We start from the raw sequence: 20,970 nt of genomic DNA, 5'->3' as shown, positions 1-20,970 counted from the left end.
GTGGTCCTCACTGATATGGTGCAAATAGATCTTGTCATCTGGAGGAGCCCTGGCTGCCTAGATAAAACACTATAGCCCCACATACCCTTACCTGGGAGTAAGGCCCATTGAACTCTGTGCGGCTTTCTTCTGAGTTGACATTTAGTTATTTACTAGATGCAAGTCAGCAGCACCAGACTCAGCTAAGCACTGGGGTGGATTTCACCCCACACCTTGCAGAGGTGGGATGACACTGCTGATGGGCACTGCATTCCTTGGCAGCATCCAAAGGCACTGATCTGCTAGGCGCTGGGGTAGATTGCACCCTGCACCTTGCGGAGTCAGGCCCAGGCTGTCACTGGGCCTAGTACTGGTGGCAGCAACAAGCAGCTCCAGCTTGCCCAGCCCTACCAATTGCCACCTCACCACCACACTTACCTGACCTGTGTGTTCTGAATTGCAGGCTCTACTGGTCAAAATGGGAGGCTCAGTAATCATCCATTCCTCTGGAAATAAACCAGGATTGCTCCAAGAAAACACATGTGGCAAAAAGGAGCATTACGCCCCGGTGCGCCACCCCCTTACCCACTAGTGATTGGCCAAGCAGAAAGCCAGTCAATCAGGATTTTTTAAAAAATGATTTTTTCTTCTTCACTTCTCACTTCCCTCTCTTGAGTGCTTCCAACAAAAACTGCCATTCTATATTATCGGAGGCCTTTTCTGCATACACAAAGGGTAACTTTGCTTGTTCAGTTTTAATAAAATCTTCCTTTTTATATTAATAATACCTGTTGATCCATCAACACAGCTTTTCTGTGATGCCGTTCAGCCGTTTTTAAGGAAATTGCATTGTTGGCTGAGTAGCAAACACTCAGGTCTGCTTTTCTAGTAGGAATTTCCTGTTAAATAAATGAAGGGGAAGACATACTGCCATCTTTTTGCTCCTTCATCTTAAGTCTCTGATCTTCTGCTTCCCAGCACAAGGAGTCAAAAGGATTCTGGAGTTGCAGATTTCTCAAGGCCAGGATTGTCTTTCCTTGGCAAAAGATATTGGCCCAATCTGCTTTGTTTGTTGCTTGGATACACCACATTATCATCATTATAAAAACTAATGGGTCTTATAAGTCGCCCATCTCCACTGTTGTAATGAGCAATTGCATTTAATTGGAGGGTGGGGGTGTAAAAGAATTAAACTAATGCAAAGGAAAACTAAAATATTTTAATTGCATATGCCCAAACTAAAAACAAATGGTGTAGCTCAGAACAAAGCAACTTCTATCACTGCCATCTTGAATTAGCATCACCCTTACACGTTTGTTGTTCACTAGTAATCTTTCTGCCCACTATTGCACATTTATCAATTACATCCTTAATCTTATCCGCAACATCCTCCTGCATTTGGACCTGTTTCTGCATATATTGAATTATTTTATCATTGCTTTTGAATCCTTTTCTTGAAGTATCTGTGGAATTCTCTGTGCCTTGCTTTAATTTTTCCTCTGTTAACCTCATTAGTTTCTTTTCTCTTAACAATTCCTTTACTTCATTCATATATTTTTAATTCATTAGAAAAAAATGTCTTTCATATCCTCTGTTTGTTACATGCCTACTTGCCTCCTATCCAAGTTCCTCTCTTTTAATATTTCCCATTAGAAAAAAATCACTGATTTCCCATTGCAACCTCCTTCTCCCCATGCACTTTACATAACACTATTCAAATCTTAAATTCGTCCAATTCATTCCTCTCTATAAGCAAATGATCAAATTCCTGAATCAAAGTTTAATAATTATTTAATTTCTTCTTTAGCCAATTATTTTTTTAACTTATAAACACATTATAAAAAAACTGATTATCCTATTACTTTTATTAAGTTAGGGCACTAGCTGCTGTCTCAAGAGGGGAAAGGCACCCCACAGTGAGTCAATTACAATATTAGGAAAGAAAAAAGGGGGTAATATGAATATGAATAGGCGTCTAATACAATGTAATTTTCCAAATTGCACAGGTTCTTTAATGAGAAGAAGTCTTGAACTCTGCCCAGATGGATTTGACCCAAAGCTTACACTCTTTTTGACAGTCTTTCCTTTGTGATCGTCTAGGTGCCGATTAACTTAATCTCAGGTGCAAGAATATAATAACATGGCTAAGAAGTTGCCACAGATGGTCCCTTGGAAGCAAGTTCAGGCCGCCAAGAAGATATAGACACTTCCTTAAGGCTGAATGGTTCTCTCCACTGATCTACCCCATCTCTTGTAGTCATTAGTGAAGCTGCCTTTTTTTGTACTTTCCTTTGATCCTTTCTCTGAGAACTGTGCAGTCACCAAGGTGGGGCACTGCCTCAGCATCTGCTGGGAAGACACACACTTCCCAACTTCGTCCCAGCCCTTAAAGGAAGTAGACAGTCCATCCCTTCACTGCAAGAGGTCTGGTGAATTGGCAGCTGAATAGCAACCCTTGCCCACACTTCCTTCACTATCCACTGGGAAGATATGTCAGAAGCCCAGCAAGGACCCTTCCCTTCCCTTCCCAGCCTCTTCCCAGTCCTTCAATTCCTTAAAGGGAGTAGACTAGACTAGGCTGTCCATCCCATTCCTGTAGGAGGTCTGGTGAAGCAGTAGCTGAAGAGCAACCACAATCTTCTCATCCACCGGGAACCTATTTGTAGGACAGCACTAAAACGCACACACATGCACAATGTTTAAATTTATTTTTACACTTTCTCAGCACCTGTTGTTCTGTGGTTTGTTCGTTGTGGTCGGCTCATTATGCTGTTTTCTTATTGCGGACAAAAATAATATATTTCATTTAATGCACAGTTCCTTTTTTAAAACGTGCAAACACTTGAATGTTGCAGGTTATTTTGGGCACTTCCTGCATATTTGAAGTGGGTTAAATGCAGTAGTAAAGATCAGAAAGTGAAGCTCCTAACCAGTATAACTGATTCAGTGATATGTATCTACTAGGTTTATAAGCAGTGCTTTTCTTCTAGAGAAAAGGGTGCCAGTACCATTAAGTTGTTGCAGTAAGTGCCACACTTTTAACCAGTGCTTTCTTCTAGAAAAAAAGAGCTGCCGATACAGCGTACCCTTGAGTACCCCCGGGGGAAAGCACTGTTTATAAGTACAGTGGTACCTCAGGTTAAGGACTTAATTTGGTGCGGAGGTCCATTCTTAACCTAAAACTGTTCTTAACCTGAAGCACCACTTTAGCTAACGGGGCCTCCCGCTGCTGCCGCGCCGCCGGAGCACGATTTCTGTTCTCATCCTGAAGCAAAGTTCTTAAGCTGAAGCACTATTTCTGGGCTAACGGAGTCTGTAACCTGAAGCGTATGTAACCCGAGGTACCACTGTACAGCAAATGTGTTCATACAGGTTAATATACAAATTTGCGCACATGTTCATATGCCGTTGTACTCAGGCCCGTTTAGAAAAGTATGCTAGCTTCCCTCATAAACGTCCTGATAAAATGAACATGGGATCTCCTTTTCCCCCTCCGCTCCCAATCATCATCCAGGCTTGTGGTTCCTTTCCATCCTTGTAGCTAAGAGGTTTCTTTGTGAGCTAGGCCATTTGTCCATCATTGTTTGAGGTCCAAACATTGGCAAAATACCCTGTCACTGATCCAGAGTGTTGTGAATGGTAGCCCCTCGCCGACAATTGGTGGAGGTTCCTAGAAATATCCCTGAGAGGATTATTTAACCTTTCAATTTAGGGGGCACAAAGCCTTGCTGATTAATGAACTTTCTGATGGATGCTGATAAGCGGCTCTGTTTCTTTATTTCCTCTAAAAGTGATTCCTCCTTCTGCCCCATATTACTATAATCTTAAACATAAAATGTGGCAAATAGATTAAAAAAAAAACAGCACTGAAGAGTTTATCTGGTTGGCAAACTGAAGGAGCTAAATTAAAATTGGTAATGAAAGCAGTGGCTGAGCCCTGCGTATGGTTTTTAAAATGTGCTCTGTATTTTGAAGAGACTTATTCTCTAGCTTGCCTAGTAATGACTCTGCTTTTGGTGCACAGTCCGGGGCTGGCTTCTGTTATCCCCCCCAAAAATGAGTTGTGTTATCTGGATGACTGCAGACACATATGCATCCCCCTTTCTCACTGCATGGGCAGACAAGGTCGATAGCATTACAAGGTATTTGTGGCAGTGCTTGTTTCAGTTTTCAGAGCTGCCAGTTTCCAGCCAGATTTGAATTACAAAAGAAGAAGCTGGCATGAAAATTGAAAGGGTTTATCGGCTAGTCTGAAGCCTCATAGCACATTGCTTATTTATGCAGTCCATTTGCACCAGGAAATACAAAAAAAAAGGAAATACATTTTTAAAATAAGGCCATAAAGACCCAGATATGTTTAAGATGGCAAATAAAATATAGATACCTATAATATCTTTCCAGGAAACGATTTCACTTAATGTTGCACATTACTTTAGAGGAGCATTTATGTTGCTGTCATAAATTTGTGTGTTTATGTCACTGTACAGGTAGTCTCTGGGGATTAAGCAGGAAGCCTCTGCTAACTTACTTTAAAATTAAAATAGAGGAAAGATAGGTCTGGAGCTTGAGAGCTCCATAGGAAATGGTTGGGAGTTTAATGCACCACCCTATTTAAATAATGCTTTTCATTCCATATAAAATTAGCTATGGACCAGTGAGTATGTGGCACGACCTTTGGGGAAAATTAGGATGCTTTTTAAGCCATGAAGATTTTGGAGCGTTTAGAAGTTGGCTTGCATTTCTCAGTCTGGGGGGGGGGTGATATTGCAAATCAATATTTGAGAGTGCTACATATATGTAAGCTTCAAAAGATTATGTTCACAGTGGCTTTTTCTCTGTAGATTTTAACATTTTCCCAGAGTGGTAGCTGCTATAATTTGCATCTATTTACAATTCATTATATAATGTCTATTCTGCAGAAGCTATTGTGTCATACCACTTGTACTATGTATTGAACAACTTACATGTCATTTTTCTGGCTATTTGCAAGTTCTAGCCCAATTAAAAAGCCTGCCATTTAAACAAAACCTAAGATCATACTCCACTCTCTGACAGTATTCAGGTGCATTTAAACATTTCCCATAAGAACCCTTTACTTCTGGGGCTTGGTCATAGCTACATAGAACCGTTCCCAGCTTTAATCTTCAGATCAAAGTTCACAACCAGAATCCAATCTATGAAGGGGAAATGTAAACCTTTCTGGAGAAAGCTTTGGATTTTATTGGGTTTATTATAGTAAAAAAATATAAAAAGTTTAATTCAAATACGTCAAACATCAAGTCTGTTAACATTTTAAGTACTTTTACCTTAAAGTCAAAATGTTGACGTTCACACTTCTATAAATTCATGAATTTTCAAAAGGATTGTTATTTTGTAGCATGTGTGACTTAATGATGCAATCACTCAATAGGACTGAAAAAGAAGAGAAAAACATCCAAAGGAGCTGTTCCGGTCTGTTGTGTACATAATACATGTTTCAAAAATCTGCCTAATTAAGGAATTACCCAGTGGAGTGGGAATCTATTGGGTGTGTGACATGATTCAAACCCCCCACCCCTCCAAAGAAAGTACACAATTATGACATTAAATTATATCTGGTATTGGCAGTTTTTAAACTGGAAAAAATGGCCCATGTAGTATGTCTCCTAAAAAGGATGAAATAGTTCATCATCTATACTTAATGGAGTGTTATTTGAGATAGAATAATTTGCTTGTTTCTACTTTCCATGATATGGTGCACCTGCTATTAACATGTATGGGTCACAGATTTGTCCTTCATATAAGAGGCAGACCGTTTTAACTATTAGAAAGTTGCTTCTTAAATATTGCATCATCTTTATTGTCTATGGTGGTTATGCACATTTCAGGTTCATTTACGTGTGCCATGTATCAGCAGGGCTCGTAACCACAAGCTCCATTCTGCAGAATTTCTGCTTGCTGTTAATTGCTTGCACCTGACATCAGCTACTAAGATATTGCTTGATACTTAGCCATACCTTAGGTGCTCTACATATATTGTATATCGGGTTCATCACTAGTTACATTACCATAATACTGTGTGTGGAGAGTCTTTGATGATTCAGAGGCACTTTTGCTTGCTTCAGCTTGTCTCAACCAATCTTTTTCTCCTTATCAAGTCAATGAAAACTATTCTTGAACCAATCAGCTCTGCAGACCAGTCCTCAAGAACTAGACCTATAGTTTAGTTTAAAAGGTTGTGGAGCTTTTCACTCCACTGGGGAGATGAATGGAGCAACTGCTTCAAGATGAATACTTTATATCAGTTTCAAGGGTAAATTATGTAGCTTCCACTGAAGGTTTAATTATCAGGATGGAAAGCAAAATTGTTGTTGTTGTTTAATCGTTTAGTCGTGTCTGACTCTTCGTGACCCCATGGACCAGAGCACGCTAGGCACCCCTGTCTTCCACTGCCTCCCGCAGTTTGATCAAACTCATGCTGGTAGCTTCGAGAACACTGTCCAACCATCTCGTCCTCCCTCGTCCCCTTCTCCTTGTGCCCTCCATCTTTCCCAACATCAGGGTCTTTTCCAGGGAGTCTTCTCTTCTCATGAGGTGGCCAAAGTACTGGAGCCTCAGCTTCAGGATCTGTCCTTCCAGTGAGCACTCAGGGCTGATTTCCTGAAAGCAAAATAGCTAGCACCTTTTGACACCTTTTAAAAGTTGTACTTGGTGACTGGCACCCGATTTGCTGCATATGTTAGGAAGCAGGTTTGCCCTCCTATCTGGTGTCTATGAAATGTTGATTTTAAAAAAAGAGTTTTGCAGGCCTGTCCAATAATCTTTAAATTGAGCTCATTGGGTGGGGAAAGTTATAACTTGAGACTCCTGGTTCCAGTGACTATAGTTATCCAGATCTTTTACAGCTTCTCCCCTCTTTCCCATTCCAGTTCCATCTTTTACAGCAACTTCACCACCATACATTCGCCTGGCCAATGCATAGCCGCTGCTTCTTCTTTCTCTCTGCCTATCACACTTAGATTGGAGAAATGAAATGAAGAAAGTGCATGAGTCTATATTGTAGTGTGGCGTCATTTCATTCAGGCTGTGTGGTCTGTTTGGATTAATCTTCTGGAAAAAGGAGAGGGCTTACACATGAAAGTCACTGCCTCCTGCTCAGAGCCCTTCCAAGCAAATTGTGTTTCAGCTGAGGGCCATTTGGTTAGCATATAATGCTTAGGATTTTCCCAAAAGAGGGAGGGAGTCCAAAGAAGTTAAGAAATTATGTTAAGATACATGTTATATTGTTTCTTTTTTGTGTATTGTATTCAAAAATTGTTAATAAATATTTATTTAAAAAAAAGGATTTTCCCCAAAGAAAAGTTGCACTTTCCCCATGTTCTGTCTACTGCCTCCTGCAAACCTTTAAACATGATAGGAACGCAATGGAAAGAGCTCACAAAAAGGTGCTGCTACTGTAACATTTTAAGGATTCTCAGGAGAAAAAGCCTTATAAATGAAGTGAAAGCAAGGAGTTGTGGCTGGTGGAATACATTGTTTTAGATAGAAAAATCTGCTGTATTTTGGAAAGTTGTTTGTTTGCTTTGAATTTGGGCACGTCTTAAGATACTGCAACCAAATTTTGCATGATGGTTCCTGAGATCAGGGAGCCCGTTTAGATACAATTGGATATCATTTTGGGTTTTTTTATATATAAATATTTATTAAGGTTTTTTTAATAAAAGAAATGCACAAATAATAAACCACATTAGTTATATCATAACAAAATCTCATAACTTCTTTGGACTTCCTCACGTCTCCTGCTCCCACTTACATCATTGAAAATTTTTTTCAAGCAAATTATCATCTTGTTTATAATCTTATTTCCACTCATTTAAATATAATCTAACAATTCTCCAAAAGGTTTATGTTTTCCTTAATCTCACTTATCATCAAATTCCAGTCTAATTTAGTGGTGGCCAATTATTTTATGATCAAGCATCCTTCTTAACATTCAACCAAATTACAATATTTTTGTAAATAAATCTTAAATTTCTTCCAATCTTCTTCAATCCTTTCTTCTCCCAGGTCTCGGATTCTGCCAGTCATCTCCGCCAATTGCATATAGTCCATCAGCTGCATCTGCCACTCTTCCAGTGTGGGTAGATCTTGATTTTTCCAATTCTTAGCGATGAGTATCCTTGCTGCCGTTGTTGCATACATAAAAAATGTTCGGTCCTTCTTTAACACCTTCTGGCCGACAATACCCAGGAGGAAGGCTTCTGGTTTCTTAGTGAAGGTATACTTAAATACCTTTTTCAACTCATTATATATCATTTCCCAGAAGGCCTTCACTTTAGGGCAAGTCCACCAGAGGTGAAAGAATGTTCCTTCATTTTCTTTACATTTCTAACATTTATTATCAGACAAATGGTATATTTTGGCAAGTTTAACTGGGGTCATGTACCATCTGTACAATTGGATATCATTTTGAATCAAGGTGGCAGACTGAAACTTTCAGAATTCCACTGATTTTAACACCTAATTTTAAAACTGCACTGATTTGGGAGTTTCTTAGATTTCCCAAACAATGTCGGACATGAAGTTGTTAGCTGACTATAATCCCAAAGCTATGGCTATGTTACATGCTACTTCACTCCAATCTAGTGTGCCATCTTAGCTTGCCATCTGCATCATCCTGGGACTGACAGGTTTGTCTTTTTAAAAGCATTTCTGTGGTAGGGAAGAGCAAGTTTACTTTGGGATGAAGATTCTCGTACTGAAGATAGTGCCAGAGTATTCTGTATATAGAAAGTGAGAGTGAGAAGTAAAAAATGCCCTGGTCAGATTCCAACTGGAAACTAAGCCTTATGAGGAACGATTGAGGGAGTTGGGTAAGTTTAGCCTGGAGAAGAGAAGACTGAGAGGTGATGGGATAGCCATCTTCAAATATCTGTTGGACTGTCACATGGAAGATGGAGTAAGATTTTTTTATGGTTCTCCAGAGGGTAGGACCCAAACCAGTAGATTCAAACTTATTCTGTTTTTGTTTGTTTTTTTGTTTAACTGTTATAGTTATTACAAGTCATGAATAACTGTATTTTAAAGTTTAGCCTTAGGCTTAATTATTACCAAGTCTGAGAGGGAGAGCTTGTTGAAAGGAAATTCTGGCTCTGCCTGTGGCAATGGGAGTTTTACCCTGAAGTGAACTACTTTCCCCTCTCCGACAAAAAGGAAACTTCAACAAGTTTTCTGTTCCTGGAAATTTTTTTGGATTCATGTAATGAATTTCTGAAATTTTCCAAAACATAATCTAGAGAGGGAAAACAATAACCCACAGGCCTCACATTTGAAACCAGGAAGATGGGACAAGAAAGAAGCCCAAGTAGGAAAGGAAGTTTGAGCAGTTCTGTATGTAGGCGACATTCACTATGTCCCACTTGTGAGATTTCTGTCCACGTTACAGGAGGATAGCTGCAGTGGAGAAATGTTTTCTTTTGAAAAGAAGGACTTAACCTCATATCTTAACACTACATAGATTTCAAGATTGTTCCAGTAAAGGATGGTGCAGTTCAGATGCATATTTGTTGGCCAGGATAAGCAAAAATTCTGATGCAAACAAAGCCCAAGTTTGGGCTTATGGACTGTATCCAATAATATAGCATTAAGTAAGCCTCCCATCAGAGACGCGGGTGGCGCTTTGAGTTAGACCACTGAGCCTAGGGCTTGCCGATCAGAAGGTCGGCAGTTCGAATCCCCGCAACGGGGTGAGCTCCCATTGCTTGGTCCCTGCTCCTGCCAACCAAGCAGTTCGAAAGCACGAAGTGCAAGTAGATAAATAGGTACCGCTCCGGTGGGAAGGTAAACAGTGTTTCCGTGCGCTGCTCTGGTTTGCCAGAACCGGAAGCTGTATGCCGGCTCCCTCTGCCAGAGTCATCCGCGACTGGACCTAATGGTCAGGGATACCTTTACCTTTACCTTTAAGCCTCCCATCAGTACAAGAATTTCCTCTTGCGCAACAGGGCTTCCCTCTGCATGACCCTTAAATCTCTTCTGGGGGTTCCACCAACTCTTCACAGCAGATCTGGAGAGGGCACAGGGCAGGACAGGGGGGAGTCACACGGCACAAGTGGAAATGCTTTCACTGACATTTTTATGTAGAGCAGAGATGAGTAACTGGATTTGGTGGATGGATAAGATTATTATTATTTTCCTGCCCTTAACATTTCCATCACTTGACTCACAGTGATGCCAGGTGACCTTTTTATACCAGCAGAATGATAGCTGGTATAAACTGATTAATGTCACAAGACTGTAACCTCAGATTCAGGAGATCTTGGAAGATTAGTAAGCAATTGCTGCTTTTTGTGTTTTATTCTTTTTTCGCAATCTTGCCATTAAACATTTCTCTGCTGCATAAGATTTGGTTTTATGAGATTTGGTTTTATTATTATTTATTATTATAATTTTTGAATTTATATACCGCCCTATACCCGGAGGTCTCAGAATAAAATCAGAATATAAAACCACATAATACATAATCAAAATAAAAACAATAATCCAATAACGCCCCCCCAACCCCCAACCCCCCACATTTTAAAAGGACATAGGATGTCAATCAAATCAACCAAAGGCATGCTTAAAAAGGAATGTTTTTACCTGGTGCCTAAAGGTGTAATAATGAAGGCCCCATGCAAACTTCCCTGGGGAGAGCATTCCACAGATGGGGAGCCACTGCAGAGAAGGCCCGTTCTCATGTTGCCACCCTCTGGACCTCTCAAGGAGGAGGCAGACAAAGGAGGACCTCAGAAGGTGATCTCAGAGTCCAGGCAGGTTCATATGGAAAGAGGCGGTCCTTGAGGCATTGCGGTTATGAGCTGTTTAAGGCTTTATAGGTCAAAACCAGCACTTTGAATTGGGCCCGGAAACTTAACTGGTATCCAGTGCAGTTAGACCAGGATTGGTGTAATACGCTCAAACCGCCTTACCCCAGTGAGCAACCTGGCCACTGAATTCTGCACTAGCTGAAGTTTCCGAGCCATCTTCAGAGGCAGCCCTACGTATAACTCATTGCAGTATTCTAACCTTGAGGTTACCAGAGCATAGACAACAGTAGTTAGGCTATTCCTGTCCAGATAGGGGTGCAGCTGAGCCACCAGCTGAAGCTGATGGAAGGCACTCAGCGCCACTGAAGCCACCTGAGCCTCGAGCAACAGCAAAGGTTCCAGGAGCTACAAACCTGTTCCTTCAGAGGAAATGTAACCCCATCAAGAGCAGGCAATCTCCTACCCACCCGGTCTAGGGAACCACCCACTAACAGTGTCTCAGTCTTATCTGGATTGAGTTTCAGTTTGTTGGCTCTCATCCAGTCCATTACCCAGGCAGGACACTGGTCCAGCACTTCCACTGCCCCACCTTCAGATGTAAAGGAGAAATAGAGTTGAGTGTTTTCTCAAAAACAAGTTGCAAACTTGGTGGATCGGGGGAATGCCCTGGATGTAGTGTATCTTGAGTTCAGTAAGGCCATTATATTCTTGTGGAGAAGGTGGGAAAATGTGGACTGTCTTCATGTGTCCTGTGGATGATTTCACATCTCTTCCCCCACACCCTAGCAATAGTACACCTGTCCCTCCTCGTACCAACCTGTTTTCTGAATTCCAGATAATTTCAAAAACAGTTTGCAGTGTGACACAGGAGGCAATGGTTAAGTGGGAAAAAGTCAAAAGAGCAGTCCAGGTCATTGGAGTCTTAGATCTGACTAAAGGAGCTTTTTGGATTCTGGCCAAAAGTGTTGTTCCAATTTCCTGCTGCATGGTCAGCTGTGGGAATATTGTAGTGTGCTTTCACTGAATGCTGTGGGAGTACTTGAAGCTTCAGCTAAGTGGGTATGTACCTGAACAGAAATCTGGATAGGAGACTGTTTGGGAGTGACTCATAAGAGCAGGGTCTAAATATAATAAATAATTTTTAGCATCATTCTTGAGCAAATTTCTCCCAAATCACATCTGAATGAAAAGAAATGAGTGTTCATTTCATGTCATGCTGGTTTTTTTTTCCTTGTGTACGTGTGTAGTTGGAAGATAGAACAGGGGGGAAATGTGAATAGGCAATTCCTTTTAATTAGTGAAATTTAAGTCAGATGCATATCTTAAGAAGTAATGAGCTTCATAAAAGCAAGACCTCATTGGATCAAAGTCAGTTTAAGATAAGGGCATCTCAAGGTCCCAGAAAGAGCTGCCCAGCAGTTCCATTTGCATAAAAAATTACTGTCAGAAATCGGAGGTGGAGGCAGCCCTGGCATTTTGATCTCTTGGCCTTTGTCATGGAGATTCCTTGCAGAGAAGGGAGGAAGGCCACTGTCCCAGATAATGATTAACTGTTTTAATGGCATTCATTCATTCATTCACTCATTCCGCACTAACTACTCATGCAGAAAAAAGGGTTATGTAAAATGACATTAGAAGAAAATCATTTGTAATCGTTGCATCGGGGCTGCACTTTGAGGAGACATTAGGAGTAAATCCGTGGCGTGGTAGGGCTTATGCTTTATCTTCTGATATTTACTGAGTTTACTGGTGCATGAAAAGCTTTCAGCAAGAATAGCAGATGGGATGGACCTTTCATAGGTAATGCTATCTACTGGGTTATTACTTCTATATATTGATAGTGAAGTAATCTTCAAGATATCACCCTACAAAATATAGATTATTTAAATGTTTGTAACAAAAAACCCTATAACACAGAGCAGCTACTATCATGAATACTTCATTTTGTACCTATTGGATCAGAGGCCTTAAATGCTTTTTAAAATCTGAAATAATGAGAATATAGTGAGCTTGACAACATATTGGGTTTCTTTTCTTTCTCCCCCCCCCCTCTCCTTTGCCTTTTGGACAGCTGTAGGGAGATATGCATAGTTAATCTGAATAGCAAGTATTCAATTTAATTTGTCTCCTTAAATCTGACCTTTTCTATTACATAAACAAAAGGAGGTGCCCTGCAGACATCTTTTGATGTTGCACGAACACACATTCTTCATGCATCCAAAACTCCTTAAGGATTTTTGCAAGATTTATAGAACAGAAAAGCAGCCTCCCATTGTTTCTACTTCCAGTTGCTGATGTACAGTCATGTCCCCATGAAAAAAAAATTGTTGCTATGCTTTCTATACGCTGGGGAGCAGGATAATATTGGTTGGAAGTATTTCCAATCATTATTACCAATTTACTAAAATAAGCAGCTCTGGAACAAAAACATTGATAAGCAGCAATTTTTTAATCTGTCTGCTATTTGCACTCAACAGAACATAGAATCATAAAACTGTAGATGTACCACTAGTCTACAGATATAGGTTTATTTACCCATTTTTATATTCCATACAATTATTTTAAGAGTGGCTAGGAGGATTGGGGGGGGGGGCTATATATCGCGCTGATGAATAGGTTCAGTGATATATGTTTCTTTCATAAAATAGAAGACAGATGATTTTTCTTTACAGTAAGTTAATATTGTGTTACCCCAAGCATTATTTTAAGAAATCAGAAGTTGCCTTCCACAAGGATAGCCAATGTAGTCCGCTCCAGATGTTGATGCATTCTAACTCCCATTATCCCTGACCATTGACCAGGCTAGCTGGACCTGATGAGAGTTGGAGTCCAACAATATCTGGATGGCCTCACATCAACTACTCCTGTATTATCCCAAGTTCAGCACATGGTCTTTTTAGTATTGTGTACCTTGACGCGGTGGGACGTGGGTGGCGCTGTGGTCTAAACCACAGAGCCTAGGGCTTGCCGATCAGGTCGGCAGTTTGAATCCCCAATCCGGGGTGAGCTCCCATTGCTCGGTCCCTGCTCCTGCCAACCTAGCAGCTCTAAAGCATGTCAAAGTGCAAGTAGATAAATAGGTACCGCTCTGGCGGGAAGGTAAACGGCGTTTCCGTGCGCTGCTCTGGTTCGCTAGAAGCGGCTTAGTCATGCTGGCCACATGACTCCCTCAGCCAGTAAAGCGAGATGAGTGCCGCAACCCCAGAGTCGTCTGTGACTGGACCTAATGGTCAGGGGTCCCTTTACCTTTACCTTTACCTTTACCTTGGGTACAAGGTTTTTCCAGGGTGTCAGAAGTAGTTCTTTCTCTCCCTTGAATCTAAGGACCTGTTCATCAGAGACAGCTAGTGCAAGCAGATAACTCTGAAAAGGTTAAGGATCTAGCTGTAAGTTTGCTAAACACATATGTATAAAGATACTTAGGTCACAGTTTTACACAGCTTACCTGGGAATAAGCCCCACTGAACTCAACAAGACTTGTTTCCAAGTACACATTTTAAAGATTGTGCTGTTAAAAAAAATGCATCAAGACAGATCTTAGGACTTCATGCACTTTTAGCAGAATTTACATCTAGGCTAAGACCCCATGAACATACAATTAGTCTAGCTTCCAGATAAATGTGTATGGAAACGCAGCCTTAGCTGATAAATGAGGTCAGTTCAAAATCTAGAAGTGGGTGACATCTCTAATTGTACTGTTATTGATTAGGTTGTAGGTGTGTGTTGCTAAATTATTTTAATTAGTTGTATTTGGGATCTTGCTCTGTGTAATTCTTGCTATTTTTTCTGTTGCAGACGAGGCCGGGACCACTGAAGCAGGCTGAAATACAAGTTGAGCATTCTGCTTCCGTGTACTGTTACAACTGTGCAGAGCAAGGCCATTATGGATATGTAAGTCCTAGCAGGGTCTAACTTTGCTTCTGATTATTCTGCTAAGAAGAAAGCATTGATCACTACTCAGCAGTTTAGAGACTTCAGCCACTCAGAATAGCTAGGCTAGTTGGAAATTTCAACACAGAATAATGGGCGAGATGTGTCTGATGCCCATATTGGCCTGTTGGGTCCAGGCAACCTAACCTGATGCCGCAGCCTTGCTCATCTCACAGGTGAACTGGGAAGAAGTGAGTTCCCCATTTTCTGTGGTTCATACTGGGGTGGTGCCTACCCAGAGGGAATTCCTCAAGTTCATGCCCTGATTTAAAGGGTTTATTTCCAGAGATATCAAGGAATGTGTCATTACTGCCCTGCAACCCCTCGGTGGCAGGTCTTCTGCCAAACGATTGCATAAGGAGCAGGAAAAACTTAAGACTCTGTAGACTCTGTAGCCTGTGCACCCTGAGCCCTCATTCTAATATCTGGCTACAGGTGCTCCGTTTTTTCCCTTTGATTCTCGCCAACCACCTACACATTTTTTTCACTAGCCTCCTGTAATGCTTGGTGAGCTGAGTGGATGTTTTCCAATGTGATAAAATTGGTTTCTGGTTTCCTGCTTTGATGGCTGAGGATATGTCCCTTTTCCCACAGCCTATCAGCCGGTGCAAAGAATTTTAATCAAGGTTTGGGGAGGTTGTGTTCATCACTCAGGGCTGCGGCAAATAAAGTCAAGATCCACTACAGATGGCAGAGTACCCCCTTCCCCCTTGTTTTCCAGCCCTGAAATGCTAGGATTTTAGGTCAAGGAGTGGAGCTATGGATTTGTGTAATGTAATTGCTCATGTGGGATGGCAGGTGGTGGTTATCTGCAAATCCAGTGTGTTCTTGCTGTGTTGATGGGATACACGTTCCTTCAGACCTTTGTCATCTTTGAGGTTATCTGTCAGTTCCCTCTCCCCCAACTCAAACCATAAGTGGTGAGGTGTCTGGTGGGGAATTCTAATGGGTTCCCTATGTGTTTCTGTAGAAAGGCTAAACATTTTCTCCTCAGAACAGGGATCTGAGCAATCTGGACAGAGAATAGGAGTGTTCCTATTTGAAAATCAACTAGAGGGTTAAAGGGACAAGCCAGAGACAGTTGTTGAGAAGAGTTAACATTTCTGGAACATTTCAAAGATATGCTCAGAAACGGCAAGACTATAAATTGAAAGAGCCACCCCAGCATTACCTAAATTGCAAAGGGCCTCTTGTAGCAATTCGGAGTTTGTGCCCACTGCTGCTAGGCTGAAGAAAGTGGAGGATTTGTAGATGTGCCTTGCATTCACATTCCAAGCTGTCAGTCAGACAGAACGCTTCTCAGGTGTGTTGGTAACAGGCTGAGCTTTCCGTCCTCTGTGTGTTGGCTGTGGTGCTAAGGAGCATCCCCCAGAGTATTTAACAGTACAAAGTGTGTGGCAGCTTACCTGAAAGAGAGAGGCCTGAGAAAGTGTGTGTCATACACTATTGAGATGGTTGTTCAGTGCAGTGATTTATTATTTTTTTCAAAAGAAAAGGAAAAAGCAGGAGTTCTTGCTTCTGGAGGCTTGTGCTGTTTTCACCCACTAGGGCTTTACTGTCAACGTATTGAGGGGCGCAAAGGCCATCTGTCTGTGGCATAAGTTTTAGACTTTGTGCAACATCTCCAAGAAGACACTGGGAGAGGGGGGAGCGTGTTCCACAGCCATCAGAGATTAGCCATGCTTCTTCATGTAGTCTTATCTGAAAGTATTTAGGGGAGAAGGGGTCTTAGAAAACATGTGGTACAAACAGATGGAAAGTCACTGGCAATTCTTTCTTTTCAGAAACACTCAGCTGTAAATTTCCTACCAACAGATTTCAAATGTTTGAAACATGGTTTTCACTAAAAAACAAACAAACCCTACATCCTTCATTCCGTATGCCCTTTGCTTATTGATGGTGACCTATCAGGGAGAAGCATAGAGTACTCAGCATGAAGAGGGAGATGTATTCATCCAACCTGGTCTGCATGTTCTTTTTCCTCCATCCCCAGACATTTGAAACACCTGGCCCTTCAAGCCAATTAAGTGTGTGTATCCTGATGTATGCCCTTCAGAAGCAGCAAGATGATGTAGCCTGTGCTATCAGGAGTGATGGGAGGCACTCCAGTTGCCTCAGTTCTCTCAACATTCCCAGTTGCCTTTCTCTGCAAGAAGCTAGAGAACAGGTGCTTGGCCTCAGACTTCCAAGTAGCTAAGGCTGCAGCCTATTTCTTCAAGGATTCCAGATTTTTTTCTGGCTCCCATCAGTCTCTGGAGGCAGACCACTGAATTTGGTTCTCAAACCTGCAGTGGTTACAGGTAGTTTTGAAGTCAAACCTGACCTCCGGCTCAGGTATCAGCTCTCCTGTCTGTCAATTGTTCTATGATACAGTGGTACCTTGGAACTCGAATGTAGTCTGTTCCAGAAGACCGTTTGACTTCTGAAATGTTTGAGTTCCGAGGCGCAGCTTCCGATTGGCCGACAGCTAGATTTTTGCACAGTGGAAGCCGTGTAGGACGTTTGTGTTCCGAAGAACGTGGAAAACTGGAGCACTTACTTCTGGGTTTTGGGCGTTCGGGAGCCGAAACGTTTGAGAACGGAGCCGTTTAAGTTCCAAGGTACCACTGTGGTTTGTTTTTAATGTGAACTGTTTGTGTGTTTTTTGATATCAGAACGTCAGGATAGGATATTCCTATAAATTAAGATATATTTTTTTTAAAAAAAAATCTTACTGTCCAAGTTCACCTCCTCCAAATTATGCACCAGATATTACCCTTACAGTTAGTTGGTGATGATACTCAAACAGAAACAGAGAAATGTATTTCTCTTGTAGACCAGCCACCTCTGGTTTCACATAAGGATATTAGCTAAAGTCAGTTATCAACTATCTCTTCACCCTCAAGTCAGCAAAACCAACTGGTGTTGGTTCATTTTCTGATGTCGGCTTGTTTTCCTGGATAGGGTTTGAATTACTGAATCTAGCAGAAAGAGAAAATGTGCCTAAAAGTTGCCATTAAAATATTACTTTGCAGGAATGTTCAGAGAGGCGGATGTTTGGAGGGACATTTCCTACTTCCCCCTTCATCTATTACTATGATAGCAATTACGATTTCAAGAGGCGTCGTCAGAGAGTAAAGAGAAAAGTGCAAGGTATGATATAAATTAGTTGAGCTTTCTAAGTCCACATTTTTGTTTTGCTCCTCTTTAACCACGGCTGCTGTTAGGTTTGCTGCTTCTTGACTTAATCTGGATAATTTAAAGGAGTAGAAGTGGGGATATTTCAGAACCAGGATGAAACAAGTATTTACCTTCTCTGATTATATGGCTCCAGACAGACCTGCCTGAAATTCAGGCTTCAGAGTACATAAACGAAGAGGAGAAATATTTTACAGTTATGGGATGATTTACTGAACACTCAAGCCACATTTGATCTTTACTGAGAAATTGGGGTTCTTTTTTAGCTTCATTGTATGTTTGAGCTGCTGCATTTAGATGAAATGTTCTGAACTCTTCAATCAGTGCTCAAATTTGTGGCTTTTTATTCCCAAAACACTGGAATGCAGAGTTGGCATTTTGATAAAAGGTAAATCATGTTATTTTGAAACCTGCCTATAACTTCCAACTACTTTACTGGGCGATATTGGCAACTGTTGCCATTACATTTCCTATTTGAGGTTGAACAGTTATAAAGCTTGGGGGACTTAAGATCGGTATGAACTCAATGATATATCTGTAAAAGATTTTTAACATTGCTCATAGTTTCTGGCTGCAGCTGACCTAAAAAATGGATGAGTATCCATATTTCATCAAACTGCTTAATTACTTTGCATGCAAGGTGCCCTACAAAGACTTCAAATTATAAACAGTAGTAGGTGTGTGTGTGTGTGTGTGTGTGTGTGTGTGTGTGTGTGTCAATCATTTGACCTCTTAAGTATCATCAAGTGTCTTACTTTTTTTCAGAACTTCAAGATGCAGGCCTTGTGCCAATGGCTCTGAAGAGACCACGCATAGACAATGGCCAGGAACTGCAGAGCCATAAGAAAAAGAAGAAAACATTAAAGGACCGTGACAAGAAAGGAGATAAGCATCATAAAAAGCTGAAGAAAATGTCCCAGGCCAACATACTCAAAGGAAGGAAGGATAAGAAAGTGGTCCAGAGTAACTATAACATGGAAGAGGACTTTCCCAGAGGTGGTAACAGGGATGCTCTTAAAAAGAGCAGGAAAACCAGGGCACGGGGCAACTTTGGCCTCCCAGCAAATGGAGGCCAAGCAGAAATCCTTCAGGTTCCTCTGAAGACAGCAAAAAAGAGGAAGAAGAAACGGAGAAAGAACACAAGTGGTAGCTCTCCCAGGGATGAGAGTTTATTCCTGATAAAACAGAGGAAGAAGAAATCAAAACAGAAACAGAAACCCAATTTGTGATGGAAGGGGGAGTGGGTGTGGGGTTGGGGATTAAGCTTGAGACAGCTTTCACGCCATCACCCACCCACACCCCATGGAACATAAAACCAGCCATAAGTGCAGGCTGGGATACTAAAAAACAAAACCCAGTGAGTTTGCCTGTGCTAATGTATACGAGATTATACATTGTACCTGTTTTCTACAACTTCTGTATTTGGATTGAACGTGGGGGGGGGGGTAAGGGGTTGTGCTACAGAATCAAAGCAAAATGAGGATTGGTCCACTGTCTTGCATAGTCTTTTTTCTCTTTTTTAAAAAAATAAATCCTGCTGTTTGTTAAAGCACTTCTCTTTAGCACATGTAATTTATTTGCATGCAGGCTTTAGAGAAGAACTTCTCAGAGGGCGTGGATATTGACAAATTAACTTAAAGCTGCTTCACATGTTTGACAGAAATATACTCAAATATATAAAAGGATGTCACATAGAGGAGGGAGAAAGGTTGTTTTCTGCTGCTCCAGAGAAGCGGACACGGAGCAATGGTTCCAAACTACCAGAAAGAAGATTCCACCTAAACATTAGGAAGAACTTCCTGACAGTAAGAGCTGTTTGACAGTGGAATTGGCTGCCAAGGAGTGTGGTGGAGTCTCCTTCTTTGGAGGTCTTTAAGCAGAGGCTTGACAACCATATGTCAGGAGTGCTCTGATGGTGTTTCCTGCTTGGCAGGGGGTTGGACTCGATGGCCCTGGTGGTCTCTTCCAACTCTAGGATTCTATGAAACAGAATTACATACGACCTGACAGCAGGCGTCACTTTGTGCTGTTTCTGTTGGTGCTTCTGTAGGGTGTGTGAAACAGGTCTAGGACACAGGAGACTGAAGAGAGTTCTCATCTACATCCTAATTTATTTTCATCCCAGAGTTGATCCATGATGTCACCTTCTTGTGCATTCTTCTGCCTTAAGGAATATGCTGAAGTGTCTTTAACTTGTTATAGATGCATCACCACAGGTTGGACTGGCAAGTCTGGTTGTAAAGAGCTAGTCTTTTATGTAGGAAGGCTTCAATTCTGAAATCTCAGCCTCTCAGGTGCTCTCCTGCTGAATTTCAAGGGGCTTACTAGTAAGTGCCCTCTTTTTTGTCTCCTAATATGTTTAACTTGCCAACAAACAAAGCAGTTAAATTATTATTATTTTATTTTAAAAAACCCAATTTAAATAGTTAATTAAATCTTCATAGAGTTAGCTATTCAAGTTATAAAGATGATGACTGTGTAAGAAGTATACCTGTTCTCAGAAATAACTTGACATATAATTCAGTTGCTTTAAAATTAGATATTTTTGTTCTTTAACGGAATTACAGTTAAAATTTTAAGGTAGTATTCAAGCAGGAAAACAACAATTTTAGTGCCTTCCTTGTTTCCTTAAAATCACACTTATACTGTCTTAACATTAATACTGCCAACCCGTGTTAGCTCTAACTCAAGGATTTTGGGCTGTTTCACACACTACTTTTTCTGAGCCTGACATTAATCTCCATGTTGGAAAAGGTAGCCTTGGTATTATACAATAGCACTGAAACCTTATTGTCATGATAAACCACTTTTCTAGTAAGAGCTGTGTCCAATTATATCCCTCCCTTCCCTGACAGAATGCTTTTTGATTCAGCAAAGGTTTCTGTGAGTTGAAAGGGGGAGGGGAGTGATTTTTCACTGAATTCTCCTTTCCTCTCCAGCCCCCTCCCTCAACCTCCTTCACGGGGTTGGAGGAACCTTTAACAGTGTGGAAAGGGGCACAGTGGACTCTGAATGAGAGAGGAAGCTTTTGTGGGGGGGGGGTAACCCCAACTCTTCTGTCGCTCCCCCACCCCTTCCTGCTCTGCTGAATGATAGATCC

General features: G+C 41.2%; 1 protein-coding gene and 1 long non-coding RNA gene across 6 annotated transcripts in view; both read left to right on the top strand.

Annotated features, from left to right (window-relative positions):
• The window catches only part of ZCCHC7 (zinc finger CCHC-type containing 7), a 126,793-nt gene extending 107,371 nt beyond the window's left edge, over positions 1–19,422 (top strand). For all 3 annotated transcript variants that reach the window (XM_081845212.1, XM_081845214.1, XM_081845213.1), the window contains exons 7-9: positions 14,559–14,654; positions 17,708–17,825; positions 18,636–19,422. In XM_081845212.1, coding sequence (XP_081701338.1) covers positions 14,559–14,654; positions 17,708–17,825; positions 18,636–19,099 — 678 coding nt within the window. In that variant the 3' untranslated portion in view covers positions 19,100–19,422. The remainder of the gene's footprint in view (positions 1–14,558; positions 14,655–17,707; positions 17,826–18,635) is intronic.
• A 439-nt stretch (positions 19,423–19,861) lies between these two features.
• The window catches only part of LOC309332576, a 37,089-nt gene continuing 35,980 nt past the window's right edge, over positions 19,862–20,970 (top strand). For all 3 annotated transcript variants that reach the window (XR_014152192.1, XR_014152193.1, XR_014152194.1), the window contains exon 1: positions 19,862–20,197. This is a non-coding gene — a long non-coding RNA (uncharacterized lncRNA). The remainder of the gene's footprint in view (positions 20,198–20,970) is intronic.

The sequence above is a fragment of the Podarcis erhardii genome (assembly GCF_964252035.2).
Source record: "Podarcis erhardii genome assembly, chromosome: 17".
Classification (NCBI taxonomy): Eukaryota; Metazoa; Chordata; class Lepidosauria; order Squamata; family Lacertidae; genus Podarcis; species Podarcis erhardii.
The sequence above is the reverse complement of the archived record's forward strand: the minus strand, read 5'-3'. Positions and strand labels throughout refer to the sequence as shown.